General features: G+C 37.2%; 1 protein-coding gene across 4 annotated transcripts in view; it reads left to right on the top strand.

Annotated features, from left to right (window-relative positions):
* Positions 1-2,597: 2,597 nt before the first annotated feature.
* The window catches only part of Eph (Eph receptor tyrosine kinase), a 187,698-nt gene continuing 173,398 nt past the window's right edge, over positions 2,598-16,897 (top strand). For 2 of the 4 annotated variants that reach the window (XM_089243220.1, XM_089243218.1), the window contains exon 1: positions 2,715-2,912. In XM_089243220.1, the coding sequence (XP_089099346.1) occupies positions 2,828-2,912 (85 nt within the window). In that variant the 5' untranslated portion in view covers positions 2,715-2,827. Of the gene's footprint in view, positions 2,913-16,897 lie in introns of all 4 variants that reach the window. The other 2 variants (XM_089243219.1, XM_089243216.1) reach the window with 2 other exon arrangements.

Genomic DNA, 16,897 nt, shown 5'->3' with positions numbered 1-16,897 from the left:
TGCGTCCAATGGCGACTGCCCACCATGAGAGATGGTTGATGGTCACTCTTTGAAAAGTTAAATTACCTCTGCTGCCGATAATATCCTGTGAACTGTTTTAAGTGACGCTTTAAATACCAGTTAATTTGAGATTTGGTTGTTGTTTCAAATTTGTAATCATTTTAATTTTGACTAGTAAGCCAGGGTCGGAACTAGGAAGGGAGGAGCAACTGCCCTGGGCAGCAATTTTAGGTGGGAACAAAGAACACCGTTATAAAATTATTGAATTTTAAGGTTGTGTGGAGGACGGCTGAACATTTTTGCCCTGGGTGGCAAAAATCCTAGTTACGGCCATGCGTAAACTATAATTTAAGACTTTAAAACAAGAAAAAAACTTCAGTAGAGCTCACTTTACCCAATCATAACGTTTTCCGCTAATTTTTTGGATTTTTCTTTGATGGTTGCAAGATTATCTACTCCCGTTAAGTACAGATACCCACAACTGATCACATGTCATTGAGACGAAAACAAGACGTCCAGCCGATTGGCATCCAGAAAAGATTAAATCACCTATCGAAACCTTACATATAACAAAATTGGACTCGACAATATGGTTGTCTTGTTCGAACCAATCCAACCGGCACCCCATGCATATACAGGGTATTGGAAAAGTAATAAAGAAGGCCACACACACACTCATTCTTTTATGAATCTTTTTATTTTTGCACAGGGGCAAATTCTTGTGCTTGGATTTTATTCACAAAATTGTGGCACCTTATCAGGTTTCCCATCACGAAAGCCTCATAGATGCCAGCAATCGTGTAGTGGTGATTGACTGAATATGATTTTCAGATGGTTTGATTTGATGATCTTTTCTGGTTTTCTGACTTTTAAGCGCGAACACGAGTTTGTTTCTATTTAAGAAAAAAAGTCACTACAACGAGTAGCAACAGAAACAACTGGGGTTTCTGTTTTCGGTCATCATTGCGCTTAATTTAATTTTTATCAGCCACCTCGTTCGGCATTTTGTCTGTTGTGGCGTTGTATTTGTATTTGTACTAATGCCTCTACTTCAGTGAGGCATGATCGTGTCTCCAGTGGTGTAGATGGTAGCATGCTTGCCAGGTATACAAGAGGGCTTGGATTCGAGTCCCGGCGGAGTCAAATGGCTTTTCTTTCCGAGTTCACTCAGAGGTTCTGGTTCACCTCAGCATAATATAAAGAAAATATCGATTTCCTCAAGAGAGGTTGCAAATGCCTCTACTTCAGCGCTTCACGTAATTGAAATAGTTAAAGAAAGAAGTGAAGACATCTGAACTAAAAACCAGTGTATCTTTTAGTTTTTGTCTTTGTCCTGTTGAAGTTAATATCAAAATTCGAGGATGGTACTAAACTTTTCAAAATTCTAATCTTTGAAATGTTGATTTTACTGTACATTGTGTAACATTTAATTGAAATCCGTTATCGTTTCTAATAGTCCTTCATCCACTTTTTGGTTGCAATTTGTGTATGACTCTGCTGTGATGGCAAATTGTTGTTTTTATCTTTGCAATAAGTTATTGTTCGTGTGAGTTCTCCAACAATTACATTTACTTCCCTTCATGAGATATTTTAAGTTTTGTGGTAGTAGAAAACAATTTTTTTTTTCGATTATTTACTCACTTGATTTTTATACAGAAATAAAAAATCTGATTCATAACATTTCTGATTAGCCTGATGAGTTCATGCTATTGTTATCAGTGATTGAGTTGCAGCAAAATAAATTTTTTTTTGTCACGTTTTAAGAACTGTGGTGTAGATGGTAGAATGCTTGCCCGATTCGCAAGAGGGCCTAGGTTCGACTCCTGCCCGAGACTAGATGACTTTTCTTTCTGAGTTCTCCTCGGAATAATATCTAGAAAATATTTATTTTTCCTTGATTTTAATGTACAACGAAAACCTTGAAAGTCACGTTCCCCTTGCTCTGCGATACACGAATTACACGAAAGACACCCCCCTCCCCCCAAAAAAGAAAAAGGATTTGTCCCTGGGCCAACCCGGACTCATCAAAACATAACATTAACCCCTTATTATTATAAGTTAAAATAAGATTTTACAAATCAAATTCTTTAAACAACACACACAAATTTCACAAGACGTCGGACAAATACTTATCGAAAAACAGAGAAAACGGCAATCGGCTAATGAAAGCCTTTTTCTTGAAACGAGCTCATAATATTATATTGATATTTTGATTGATATTTCAATTGATCCAAAGCTACACATCCATATCGATAGTCATTTTAAAATAATCAAATATTTAATGTTTACTTTAAATGTTAAGTTTTACAAAAATCATAGGAATTTGGGGTGTGGTAGTTTTTTTGTTTTTTGGCCTTTCTTCTTCATTCCCCCCATCCCCTCCCCCCCCCCCCCGTTCTTCTTCCAATCAAAGAAAAAAAATAAAAAGATTTTTTTTTTCCGTTTTGTTCTTGCTTCGACAAGCCCAAGCCGAGAAGAAGAACCAGTCGCGTCCCTCGGATATTTTTTTATGACGTCACTGGCAAAAGAGGCGTGGCTTACGGGGAAAACGCGGAGGCAAAGAAGATCACAGGCTGAGCGGCTGAGCACTGCTTCTCAGTTCAGTTCAGACGAGGGTTTGCCACCCTCCGCGACAGTTGTGCTGGCGGGGAGTTCATGCGAATTATTATTATTCGGCAAGTTTTGAACTCTTCTTTGCCGTCTCTTCTACTAGCTTGTCAAGTTTTTGTTTTAGTTATTTTATTATTATTTTCTCGGCCTTCTATACATTTTGTTTGTTATATATATTGCATCTCCAGTGGGGGAAAATACATATATGTGAAGGAATATGGCGTCCAAAATATGTTTAAGGATTTTTGCCACAGTTTTTGTGTTATTATGGACATGGACAACAACATCGTACGGGAAACAAGGTAAGAAAATGTCTCTTGTAATTTCTCGAGATTGTGTTGATGCCATCCCGGGAGGATGAAAATGTTTTTATTATTACTTTTTCTTTTTTTCTACTCTTGTATCTCGCCACCCGGTTCTTCCAGTGTTGGTGGCCACCGACCGATCCTCGCTGGCGTCGAGGATATGGTGGTGGCTGCTGCTGATGCTGCCCCATTCGGGTTCACTGCGCTCTCTCCTCGGACTTATACATTGAAATGATAGTGTAAGAAAAAACAAAACCGAACTCTCCCGTTCGAAACCCGAAACCTTGACGCTTTTGATACATTCTTTCTCACAGCAAGCCATCTTCTCCAATGGCGATGAAATTTTATCCCCTAAAAAAATGCTCAGCTATACCACCCTTGTCAAAACTTATAAAGATGTCCAGGCGCTGTTAATATTTGTTTCAGTCTTTTTTTTGCCATCTTTGAATGATGCTCATCCATTTAATTTGAATGATAATCATGCAGTTATGTTATGGAAAATGCTATTTACTAGCAGATTTCTGCCCAGGTTTTTCCATACAGTAAAACCTAGCTGCAACGATAAAATCCCTCTACAACGATATTTTTTCAAGTCTTGTTTGGAAATGTCTATATTCTAATGTTAAACTGCTGCCTCTCGATATAACGATGATCCCTCTCCAACGATATTTTTTATTGGTCGGCAGAGTACCGTCATATCGAGGTTTCAACCATTTGGAATATCAGAAGCTTCTAAAGAGGAAATTACGTCTTTGCATTGTTGGAAGCCAAAGCAAAAAATTCCTGTTGAGTTAAAGTTAATATTTAAGCCGAGAAATCATTGTTGTAGGTTAATAGGTTGTAATGGTGACTGCTGAGATGCTGCCCCATTCGGGTTCACTGCGCTCTCGGACTTATACATTAAAATAATAGTATATGCACAAGAAAAACCACCAAAACTTTCCCGTTCGAAACCCGAAACCTTGATGCTTGTGATACATTCTTTCTCACAGCAAGCTATGTTCTCCGATGGCGATGTAATTTCATCTCCTAAAGAAAAATAAAAAGCGATATCACCCTATCAAAACTTATAAAGATGTCGTGTTCCTGTGATCACAACGCAGTTGATATATATTTTTTTTTTCTTACTTGAATGATGCTCGTCCATCTAATTTAAATAATAATGTTTATCAAAGGTCATATTAAGTGTCAGGGTTGTTCAGTGGTGTCGGATGTCTGAATTTTTGATGGAGTGAAAGAGTTAATCGGAACTGATGGAGGACTGCTTTAGTGAAGAGTATTAAGAATGAAAAATATGTTGCCGGTGCCGTGAATTGACGAATGTTGTCTATTAAATGATGCTAAGTCGGGGTGATGTTGTGATATGTGCTGAGATCGGCATTTCTTTTCGTGTTTGTCGAGCCAGCTTCCTGCATTAGGGAAAAGTCCTCTTAACTGATTTGGATGCCCCGGGGGAGCCGTTTCTTTAACCCTGATTTTATATTTCTGGAGGAGCGAAAAGTCGGCATCCTACAAAAGGCGCAAACATGTTTACTTTCATCATCCATATTTTTGCTTATACAAACATGTACTTTCAACATTCCAAGATCACAAGCGTACAAGAATTGCTTGAAAACGCAAAAAAAGTCCATTAATTTTATGGGGAAGAGACCCCTTGCTGTCACGTAAAAACCCCCACTGTTCTAGTTATAAAAGTTGTGCATTTGTCATCTATGCAACGTATCAAGTTATTTATGTCGAATGTCGAAAAATAATTCAATTAATTGATTATAAATGGTCATTAAATCAAAATTTGTATGGTTATAGCAAGTTAGGGATTGTTTATTAGCTAGCTTGAATTAATTATCGAGTAAAGGAGTCACTCTTCAGGCAGTTATGTTAGGAAAAATATTTACTACACTTAGCAGGAATACCCAGCCTCTGGAACATTTGGGGTTGTAAAGGGGAAAAAATACGTCTTGCATTGTTGAAAGCAATAAAGTTAAACATTCGTTAATACTGAAGCCTTGGAACAATTGTTGCAGAAATTTTTTTTTATTACCATTTTGCTCTGGAGCTCTGCTGAAATTTTCAAATAGCAAAACAACATTATTCCCAGTACCTGAAAAATCAGGGCAATAAAAAATGGTCCGGAGAAATGTAAAATATTTCACGAAAATCTGGCAAGTATGCAAATATTTGATGGAGACTGGAAATTGAAAAACATTTAGAAAGTTAGAATTTTTTGAACTACATTTTCCTTCTTCAATAGCTTTGGCCAGGGAAAGTCGAGGAAACTTTTCAGTTTTAGTTATAGAAATTATCTATTTCTAGCAGATTTTTCTGTGAACCCTGTTCTCTGTCTGGACTTGCTTTGAATATTTTTTGCTAAGTTTAGCGAAGTTACATCCAGAACCGACTTAAGAGCATTGGGGGGGCTCCCGCAGGGCCGGAACTGGGGGCAGGGTGGCGACTGCCCCGGGTGGCAAAATTTAGGGGGTGGCAATTTTAGATGGAAAGAAAGAAAATCACCATAAAATCGTCGAATTTTGAAGTTGTGGGGGCGGTATAATTATCTTTGCCCAAGGTGGCAAAAATCTTAGTTACGGCTCTGGTTGCCCGGGAAAACTGATTTTTTTTTATGTCTCACTTGGCAAATTCTCGAAAATTTCAACCAGTTCTCATTTTTGTGAGGCCCCCGGGCCATACCCGGGTGGATCCATGTGTTAAGACGGCATTGGTTATGTCAGAGACTTAAAATTTTAACGACAATTATGAAAAAAAATACATTTATGTCAGAGACAATAAATGTATTGACAAAAAAAAAACGTGCGCAAAAAGAGGGAGGCGAAGTGCTCCACGTTCTGGAGAGCCGGAAAAACAATCAGGGTTCCCAGCGACCTGGAAAGTCAGAGAAGTGAAAAATTGCCGTGAAGAGTCAGGAAAAATGTAAAATATATGTCAAAAGTCAGCCAAATTTGCAAATATTTGATAAAAGTCAGAAAAAAGCTTATGTAAATGAAAAAACTGAAACGCATGAAAAACAACATTTCGAAATTTAGAAAATATTAGTTTTTTTTCTATTATATTTTTTTCTTCTTCCGAGTTTTGTTCAATGAAAGTCAAGGAAAAGATCAAGCAGATTTTTTTGGGAATAACAATAATGGTTGTTGTTACAATTACGACAAATGAAAAATTCTCTGTTAAATACTCGCATTGTGTGTGTCGATTGAAATAGAAATTCTAGCTGAGAACCTCGCATAGTCCAACAAGTTCAACTTCAACACTTGTTTATGTAATTGATCTCACAAAACCAGAAAGATAAATTTATTTGTACCCTTTTTCCCACATGAAAACGCATTTTAATGCCCTTTTTATCGATACTAATGCTCCGATAACAGAAACAGAACGTTTAACTATCGATAGGTCACTTTTTTTCCCCGATACCTTTCCGATTCCATTATATTCCCACCCGGTCATTTCCTGTCATTATACCTAAATTATGAAATCTGTGCCAACTTGACTATTTTATTTTTTTTTCCTCCGGTGCCAAGACCGAAGCAGCCTTTTTCTCATCAGGCTGTACGTGTTCTTAACGCTCTGACGAAGGACTTGAGTGAAATGGTCATTTAGCAAATGTGATTTCAGGTGAAGTAGTAGTAGTACACACAGTATATAGACAGGGAAATGGGATGAAATATCACTTTGACTGGTTGCCAAGTGGTTCCTTATTACGAAGGACACTACTCGCCATCCATCTACCATGTGGCTCTCATTATTATTATCATGCCTTGAAAGAGTCACTCCGGCCTGTTTTCACACTTTCGGTCACCCACCTTGGAAAGCATGTGTAGGGTGAATTTCCCCTCAATTTTCCTAATTACGTAGGCGCCACTCGGCTACAGGAAAAGAAGAAAAAAAATCTTTGTAGATTTTAAATATATGTAATGGGTGGAAGTAAATTTTTACGGGCACATAATCGCTTAATTTTGCTAATCGAATAAACGTTTTATATTTTTCATTCAATTAACTACATGTATTTTGCTGGCAGCTTTGCATTTTACAGCTTGGGTAGCAGTTCAGTAACGAACACGGTAAGCTCGATATTATCCGATATTTTTAAAGAAAAGTTTATTCCCTTGCCCAATTTTGCTTTCAAAACATTGTTGTCAAGGAAAATTGTTTTGGAACTATTGTTATAACTTCGACCTTGTGAAGTGAGAACACACTAAATTTCAAATTCCAAGAAAATTATTCTGCGTGTATTTTTTATGAAAATGTGGGAAAAAAATGGGCATAATGGACAGCCATCAGGACTGGACAAATTCCAGGCACCAGATCGTCTTTGCGACTACAAAAACGGTATTGGCACCTAAATTTTTCTACATGTGGTTGCTAAATTAGAGTAAATTTCTATTATTTTTGAGGTTTTTAAACTGAGAATGGCAAAAAATTTTCTGATTCCATTGTCGTTTAACGTGGAAAAGTAAAAGAAAGCATGTTTAGGGCCATTTTTCTCGAGAAAAATATGCTTGGCTGCTAAGCAATCGGGCAGGTGCCTAATTATTTAATTTTTTTTTCTATTTGTCAAGCTCTGACAGTCGTGTGAAATGGATGTAACAAAAAATAATGCACAATGAATAGTTAGGACGGTGCTTTACGAATGAGAAATCATTTTTGTTTGTTTGCTGGGGCCTTTTTTTTTCAAGACTATAGATAGGCTTGCCTTTTTCCTTATATATATATAGTATTCAGTAAATTTAATCTTTGTTCTAAACCAGGGGTTCTTCAACCCTTTTTGAATCACGAGCCCTGTTAATGCAGGGTTCCCAGTGACCTAGGAAGTCAAGGAAATTAAAAATGATCAGGTAAAGTTAGAGTAAATGTGGCAAAAAATCGAAAAAAAAATCTGTCGAAGAAAAAAACAAACTCGGAAAACATTCAAGAAGATTTTGAATTATATTTCTTTCTGCAGTAGTTTTTTGTCCAGGAACATTCTGGGATATTTTCCCATTTTGGTCAGGAAAATGAGCAGACAGACTTTGCTAGAAACCCTGTAATGCCCATAGTCAGAAGAACAGCATGATTATCTTGACATTATTTGCATCTGAATCATCGTGTTGCTAATTCTTGTTCGTAGCTTGCATTTGGTGTTTAATTAAGTCGGAGGTGTTGAATTGGTAGGCCAGATCAATACCCGTAATTTCAATTAAAATTTTTGAACTTATCATATTCTCTACATGCTGTATTTATGAATTTTGAATACAAAATTTCACGCGAGGCCACATTTTGTATGCTTGAAAATTCGAATATGAAGAAGCCTTTTGATGAAGACTTTATCTGTTGTCCTTCTCTCTGAAGTTGAATATGAATATATCTGTTCTAAATGAGGTAGCCGCCACGTGTTTCGGGAATCATGCTTTATTATATACTTTATAGAAAACGCTATGGCCAGCTATAGATATGCTGTATGACAGGGATGGACTAATCCCCGGTACTAGGTTGCCATGGGGACTAAAAAATTTGTGCAGGTACCTAAAATATTCCAGGAATTTTTACTAAATTTATATCAATATGAAAATTCAAAATTTCGTGTTTAACTCTAACCCGAAATATTGTTATCGCGTCAACCAACATAGAAAGGGGTATTTAAATCTCGGAAACCAATCATTTTGAATCGTTTTTCGCTGAAAAAATATGCGTGACTCGAAAGATATTTTTCTGGTGCCTAACTTTTTATTCGATTTGTCAAGCCCTGCTCTATGGCAATACATACGTATACGTATATAAAATTATGTATTATTTTTCGAAGAGGCATCTCTGGTGTGTTGGAATCCAAGCAAAATATATTGTAGCCGCGTGTTCTCCAATGTACAGATCTGAACCCATAATGGTATCATCAATGGTAGAACTCGTTAAATGAGATAAACATAATTTATTAATAATGCTTTCTTATCAACAAGACCCGGCGTCTGACGGGAAGCAATCTCTGGAGGAAATCGATCGATTTCTCTTTTTCTTCTTCTTATTTTAGTAACATAATATAAAGTAATGGCTGTATATCAATCATATCTGGCATCCGAATCCAATCAGTTCCGAAGATAACAGGAGATTCTGAGCTAATGCACTCCCTAAGAATCCACAGAATCGCAGTAGGCGACGAAAGAAAAGTTTCTAATAAAGGAATTTTTAACCCTAGATAAGGTCGGGACTGTTATCGAGACGTCTTTATTTGTATTTAGCCCCAGCGCTGATTGAGAGTTATCATTCGTTAAACAAACACAGCAGTCGAGTGCGATAAACAAATGCTGGAAAGAGATAAAAACTAAATAGAAAAACTCTCCACCAGAGAGAGAGAGAGAGAGAGAGTGAGAGAAACCATATAGGCAGATATATTTCTGCTGCTGTCTATATAAATGAATAAGAAATGTTGATAAGTTGGTTTTGGCATATCAACGTCAAAACACATTACGGCGGAAATCGACAACTGCGTATATTTTCTCATACAAATACTAAAATAGCATTCGCATGACATTAGGGAGGTTGGATTTGAGAATGTAAACATGTTGGCACAATGACGTGTTTCTAAACATCGTTTGTAGATGGTTGTTTGTTCCTTGTACACCAGGGTTATATTTCTCTCTCACGATTGATTGCGCGGAAAGAGTGCGTAACAGCTCAATATATTCATCGAGGGCTTGAGAAATCCCAGGCGCCAGGGCGTCTTATGCTATGGCTACTAGAAAATCGGTATTTGGTGGCTAAAATTTTCTATGCGTGATTGGAGTCCAATGATAACAAAATTTTCTGATTTCATGACAGCCCCAAAGCAGAATGTTTTGCATTGTTCTGCAACGAGCCGTCGGCTGACTGGAAATGTTCTGCGATAAAAATCTCAATAGAGCATTTTTCCTGTACTTTTTCCTTAAAATTCTTCCAGATTATTTTGCAGTAGCACCAATTGTTCTGCGACATACTTCGCAGACTTTGGCATATACTGCTTTGAGGCATGGCAGTCTGTCTTTCAACATGAAAAGGAAACAAAAATAAGGTAACGAAAGGTTGAAAAAGCATCATTTAAGACCCTTTTTAAAAAAAAACCAGCGGCTGGTGCCTAAAATTTTTCTAGATTTGTAAATCCTTGTATTCAGCAATGAATGACTTCTAATATTTCGACGTAATTTTACAAACCTGCTCGCAATAGTAAAAATACAGGTGAAGCTGGACCCAGAAAAAGGGTGGGGGAGTCCACACCAACAGAGCATTGTTGGAGGGGGCAGTAACTTAAACTAACAGAACCTATCTTATTCATATTTATAATTGTGATGAATTTTGAGAAAATTGATATTCGGCCAAATAACTGTTCGTTCCATTTCCTAATCCCTAGTGCATCACCTCGAGACAATTTAAGGTTTGATCTAGATTTGAAAAAAAAATGTGACAATAGAAAAAAAATGTCAAAAAATTATCTACGACTTCGATAAAATTTCAAGTTTCGTAACGACTAAAATAACTGTGCAACATTATTCAAAAGAGAAATAGTTAATTTTCTATTCCAAGTTTTGATATCTGTATTGCATCATATAAAGTAGCTACTGAGACCGCATGTTAGTAATATAAAGTAGTTTTTCTCTTTTCTTCTTGTCTCATATGTTTTATCAATCAATCATTCTTTCGATTATCATGAGACTCTCATATGATATTTCACATATCCTTGGAAGGTTCTAGAGTTTCATCTCGATTTTTTATATTTCGCGACACGCCTTCTCTCCAATGTCCTCTCAATACTATAACGTCAACTGTCATGCAATCCAACGCAAGGTAAATTAGGTTTGTGGTACAAGCACATGTAAATTTTTCAATTTCTATCTGTTGATTGAAAAACAAAAATGTAATTAGCTTTTCCTTTGTAATTACTTGTCGATATATTGAACCAATTATGAGAAAAAAAATGATGTAATTAAAATATGTTTTCTCTTAGTTCCAATATCCTCAAAACAATTTATTTTCCATGTAAGAAAATTCAATTAATTCAGTAATTTTAATGAGTTGCTTTATGTCAGTTTGGCATGATTCCAACGGGGGGAAAAAATTATAGTGTATTTTAGTTATTTTCCAAAATGTGGTCCTTGGACCTCTGGAAGTTGCTGAAGGATCAGCGGATGTGGTTCCAATAAAGACTAAACCCCGTAATGAAGAACTTCCAGGGACTTCAAAATTTAATTCACTATATTCGATATGATACAGTAATAAAAGAACATCCTATGGGATGAGAACATTGTTATCCGAAAAAATAATTTTCCAGAGTAATTTCACTCCTCCCCAAAATTTATTTGGTAAGTTTGTAAAAAGATAGAGATTTTTTTTTTTAAATGAAAACAGAAATGACTCTTAAAATAGTACCTAAAATTTGAAGGAGTATTTTCCTTCTTCGACGAAATTTTGAGGAGTAAAATTGAATTTTGATGCGTATTGGCGAACATGGATGAGACCAAAAATTTCGTCCGTCATATTCGGAGGCTCGTTGTAGCGGGATTTGAATGTGTCAAGTCCAGTGGGTGATTTTTAGCCGGGGTGCACAAACCCTCTTGGGAGTCTTTGGAGAGGTTTTAGAAGCTTGGATTAGGTAACAGTTAACTTAGTAAGTTTTCAGATTAATATGTGCTGAATATTCTGTGAAGAGGGGAAGGGGTGGTCTTGATTTTACTGACAAAGGGGTTCTCAGCCTTTCTCTTATTGGCACAAAGGGGCCGAAGAATTGGGTTAAGAATTTCTGATGTAGTGCAGGGTTTGACAAATCCCCATGAAACAGGTCACAATAGTGCATCAGTAGCAATAAAATAATATATTAGCGCCTAAAATTTCCTTGGTGTGACTAAAAAGCTCGAACGAGAGGAAGACGCTTTTCTCCTAAAATATGTGGTTTACACCTAGATTTTTTCTTTCTCGATTTATCAATCCTTCATCTGGTGGCTTCAACATAGCCCAGGTAATCCTTAGCTCCTTCGATATTTGACCAAAATCTCCTATAGTACCACAAATACAAATACAACGCCACAACAGGCAAAATGCCCAACGAGGTGGCTGATAAAAAGATGCCCATAAAAATATGGTTGTCATATGTTTCAAAAATACAGCAACCCAATTAAAAATGCAATTAACACAAATTACAAACAATATATACACATGATAAAATATTATACAATGCCCATAAAGAATACTTATGGTTGTCTTATTCTAAGAATGGATAGAGCTTCTCGATTTACCCCAACATGTTTATCGTATTTCTTTTTAAACGTGTCAATTGTGTTACAATTTACTACCTCCGGGGGTAAGCTATTCCATTTATTAACAACCCTATTGGAGAAAAATTCCCTGCGACACCATAACCTTGCATTGTCCCTCACCAATCGATACTGGTGTCCCCTTGTAAAAGCAGTCGATTGGCGGTGTACTAAAAGTTCATGGTTCATCCTATCCATCCCATTGAAAATTTTGAACACTTCGATCATATCTCCTCGACACCTGCGTTCATCCAATGTAAACATATTCAAAAAATGAAGTCTTTCTTCATAACTCAAGCCCTGTGTGCCAATAAGGACACGCGTAGCTCTTCTCTGCACCCCTTCAACCAAGTCTATGTCCCTCTGTAGGTATGGTCTCCAAAACCTTACAGCATACTCCAGTCCAGGGCGAACTAAGCCTCGAAAAAGCGGAAGAATGACTTTAGGAGAACACGAAGAGACCTTTTTGAAAATGAGACCAAGCATTCTATTCGCTTTTTTGACAACCGCTGAACAATGTTCAGAAAACTTAAGTCGCTCGTCAATGAGAATTCCCAAATCGGTGACTCTAGTTGCATCCGGGATAGTGACACCATTCAACTCGTAAGAGAACCGTGGGTTGTTCGAACCAAAATGAGCGACCATGCACTTATCTACGCTAAACGTCATGCTCCATTCATTTGCCCATGCTGCAATCTTGTTTAAGTTGGTCTGGAGCAACTCCCTATCGCTTTCATTCCCGATTACCCCCATTAGCTTCACATCATCTGCGAATTTGCTAGTAATTCCATCGATACCCTGATCGAGTTTGTCGATAAAAAGTGAAAAAAGTATGGGGCCAAGGACACTTCCCTGAGGAACTCCACTTGTGACGTCTGTCCAACCAGAGAATTCCCCGTTCACCATAACTCGTTGCGTAAGTAGTGAATAATTTGTTTTTAAGTTTTCAAAAATGCTTGATAAAATTTAACTAAATTTCTTAATATTTATCTTACATGAATTTTCGTGATCTATTTTTTCTTTCATCACATGATATCTAATGTTTTTCTAAATATTGTACGGAGTAATACTTGTACGTTTAGCCCATACCAGGGCTTGACAAATCCCCGATTGATAAATTGGAGTCTCAGGATGACACAAAATTTTCTGAATTTACATCAGTGTGTCGAACAACATGAACATGCTTATGAATTTTTTTAAGCACATTGTAATCCATATACGGAATTTTCGCTTGGAAGCTTCCCCCACTAACATCTCAAGGAGGTTTTTATATGGCCGAAAAATTACCCCTAAAATTAGTATGAATTGAAGCACGAAATCTCCAAAGTTTGTTCATTACTGTTTTTTACAGTCGCGTAATGGTCATAATGGCGTTCAGACGTTGCTGGGTGTTTTTAGATTGATATATATATAAAAGGGTTCCCTCCTATTCATGCACGCATTTACCCCGCATTCGCGTGAGCTCTCCATCTCCCTTGATAGAAAAGCTCCACCCATTACTTTCATTTCCAGTGTTTGTGGAGTAGCAAGTGCAACAATAATATTTACGCGCGTATCTGTACCATTAGGGGGTTTTTACATCTTTCTTTATGGACTTTCTTTCGACGATTCTGACATAGTTGAAGCCGCCCGTTTGATGAAAATGAACATATGTTGAAAAAAGAAAAATTAAAATGCATGAAGTAACGGGAAATAGGTGAAGATCAATTGCAATGACAAAACCTTTCCAAGATCATAGATAGGTTTGGGAAAAATCTTGGATAAAGCGTAGGTATCGAAACCTACTGATCTGATCCTTGAAAGAGCACCTGTATGGCAACTTTGACATGATCACAAGCTAATGATGATTGAAACTTGTTCGAGTGGGAAGTTGGACATGAGCATTGAGTATATCTTCAGTGAGCACTGTGGTGCTCGGGAGAAACACGTCAAAGATGCCGGTAATAAAAAGCAAGGAGACCGTCGTAAGAAGAAATTTTTAATCATTATTTAATGCAATTTTATGAAATTCCCAATTAGGTACCACGTGCGTATCCGAATATGCTTCCGGAATAAACTAGTGCAATGATTTCGTTCACACATCAGGAATACTCAGAATAGCTGTAACTCAATCAATACGTGTTCTTATGTTATTTAATACAATTTCCATTCGCCAACATGATTGGATCATCTCTGCGCGTGATGTTACAGTGAATGATAAATTATATTTTTTCGTTCACACTGTAGTTTTTGGCTGATATTCTTGTTGGACCTGTACCATAGGCGGAGATAGACTTGGAAGTCTAGGGGGAGGCACGGTTATTAATGCTAGGGGGCACGATGATGATGATGTCAATTCATATTATATTATTCATATACATTAGATCAGTCGACTCCACCTTTGACGCTGGGGGGGGGGGGCGCAACGCTTCCCTCCCCGTACCTCCGCGCATGACTTGTACTTGCTGGCTGATATTCTTTTTGGGTTTGTTCTTGTTGCCTGATATTCTTGTTAGAATTGTTCTTGTTGGAGGATATCCTTCTTAGATTTATTCTTGTTGAATTTGCTCTCGTTTGATTTATTCTTGTTTGCTGATATTCTTCCTGGATTTATTTGTGTTGAATTTATTTTTGTTGGTATATATTCTTCTTAAATTTGTTCTTTTTGGCAGATATTCTTGTGCTGGACTTGTGCTCGTTGGCTGATATTCTCTGTGGATTTATTTTCGTTATCTTATATTCTTGATGAGCTCATTCTTGTTTGCTCGTATTCCTGTAGGCTTATACTCTCGTTGGTTTGTATTCTTGAATTAGAATTCACCTCCTAATTTCTCCTGGAATTTTCTGCCGCGATACTCATGCAATCATAATGGCTTGTCATTATCTTTTCCACATAAGAACCCCACGAAGTTTATCTTCCCAGAATATGGCGTTTTTGGTAAGAAACCATTTTCTTTTCTTTCTTAAAGAAATAAGAAGCCAACCTTTGCACCCCATGTGGTGCCACATACTGACAAAATATCCTGTATATATATACAGGTTGGTACAGCTCTTGTATCGCATTCCAGATACCGTATAATGGCGTAGGAGATAAAATATATATATATATATATATATATATATATTTTTTTTTTTTTCTCTCCTGTGTATTTGCTCTGAATTTTTATTTTTTATTTTCGTTGGATTGTCAGCATCAGGAAACACTTCAAGTCAGGATGTTTTCTTTTTTCTTTTTTTTGTTATTCTCTTCACCCTCGAAGAAAGAAGCATTCCATATCCACAGTAGAGAAGTATGCACTTGTACCCCCCACTTCTGCTTAATGGATTGCATTGCATCGCAACCTTCCAGTGCTCCCTCTCTCTTCGAAGACTGTAGGAGTTCCGTAGAAAATGTAGAGATTGTTAGGTAATAAGTGCTCATTTCAGCTTGTTTTTGTGTCCTTTTTTTTTTTTCGTCTCTCTTCCTTTAGGCGGCTTATCGGAGGCCTAAGTCCACCAGAGATTTCTTCCCAAATCTTTTTTACATTTCCGAAACCATCTCGAAAGTGTATGTCGAAGCCATTCTTAAGTCCATTAGTCGCCGGGTAGGCCTCCATTGTTGATAGCTGTAATTCGCTATGAAAAATAACGAAAAAAAAAAAAATTGGGAGGCCCCGTGTACTAAAACTGTCGTGCATGCGGCCGATTAGACAAGAGTCTGGACTCCTGACAATCGACGCGATTCTTTTTGCGTGTCTTTTTTTTAAGGTTTTCCTTCTATTACCGTGCATGCATGTGCCTCCATCTCCAGAGGCTCCATCCCCACGCGAATTTCCTTTCGATGATTCTACGATATATCTTATATTAAGTGTTTATATCCGCCGTTGATGACTTTATTCACGAAAAATGCTTGACTTATTTTCATAGAAATACAGATTGTAATGGTACAGTGACACCTTTCCTGTAACGTCAATATTTGGCAGTCTGGACTGATTCCCATAGTGAATAATGTGTCAACGGACCTTACTTATGACGTTGATTAAAATGCAATGACCTAGGATATAACGTCACGTTTTAATGTTAATCTCACATATTTCACATATTTTATTCAGGAAATACATTTAAAATCACTGCAGATTTTTTGTAGTCCTGTATTTCTGTATAGGAGTTCCTTTATAAAGGAAGAAATAGCAATTTGGCAACAGTTTTGGCAAGAATTTGCGATGTCCCGTATTTATGATCCCTATATTTCCGTTTTTTTCCTCGATCAAATATGGTCATTCTAAAACAATTCTTTACCAGGGGTCCACGGATCTCTTATGGGGCGTGGGGGGGGGGTCATTGAAGAGGTTTCAGTGGGTCCGTGAGCTTGTATGTGGAAAAAACTATTGACGTATTGTTTTAACATTTTGTGCCGAATGTCACTCGGTAAATGAGTCCCTGGCTTCTGCCTTATTGGCACATAAGGCTCGTGGAATACAAAAGACTAAGGCCTCCTCCTAGTGTGAAACAGCAGGGCTTCACAAATTGGAAAAATTTTAGGCGCCAACCAAATTTCTGGATGGCCAAGAAGGGTTTTGATGTGTGTGTGTCAAGAAAAACGTCCTAAAATATTTTTCCCTGACTTTTTTCCCCTATATCTTTTTCCTGTGTTAAAACGACTTAATTGTCATGAAATCAGAAAATTTTGTGACATTCGTAGACTCTAATTTAGCAATCACATACAAAACAGAACGGACGGAGCATGACTAGGTTCCGTCT

This window comes from Pholcus phalangioides, unplaced genomic scaffold (assembly GCF_987345545.1).
Source record: "Pholcus phalangioides strain wild (caught in Gottingen) unplaced genomic scaffold, Ppha-v1.0 ptg000015l_1, whole genome shotgun sequence".
Taxonomy (NCBI): Eukaryota; Metazoa; Arthropoda; class Arachnida; order Araneae; family Pholcidae; genus Pholcus; species Pholcus phalangioides.
This window is presented reverse-complemented; position numbering and strand designations above follow the sequence as displayed.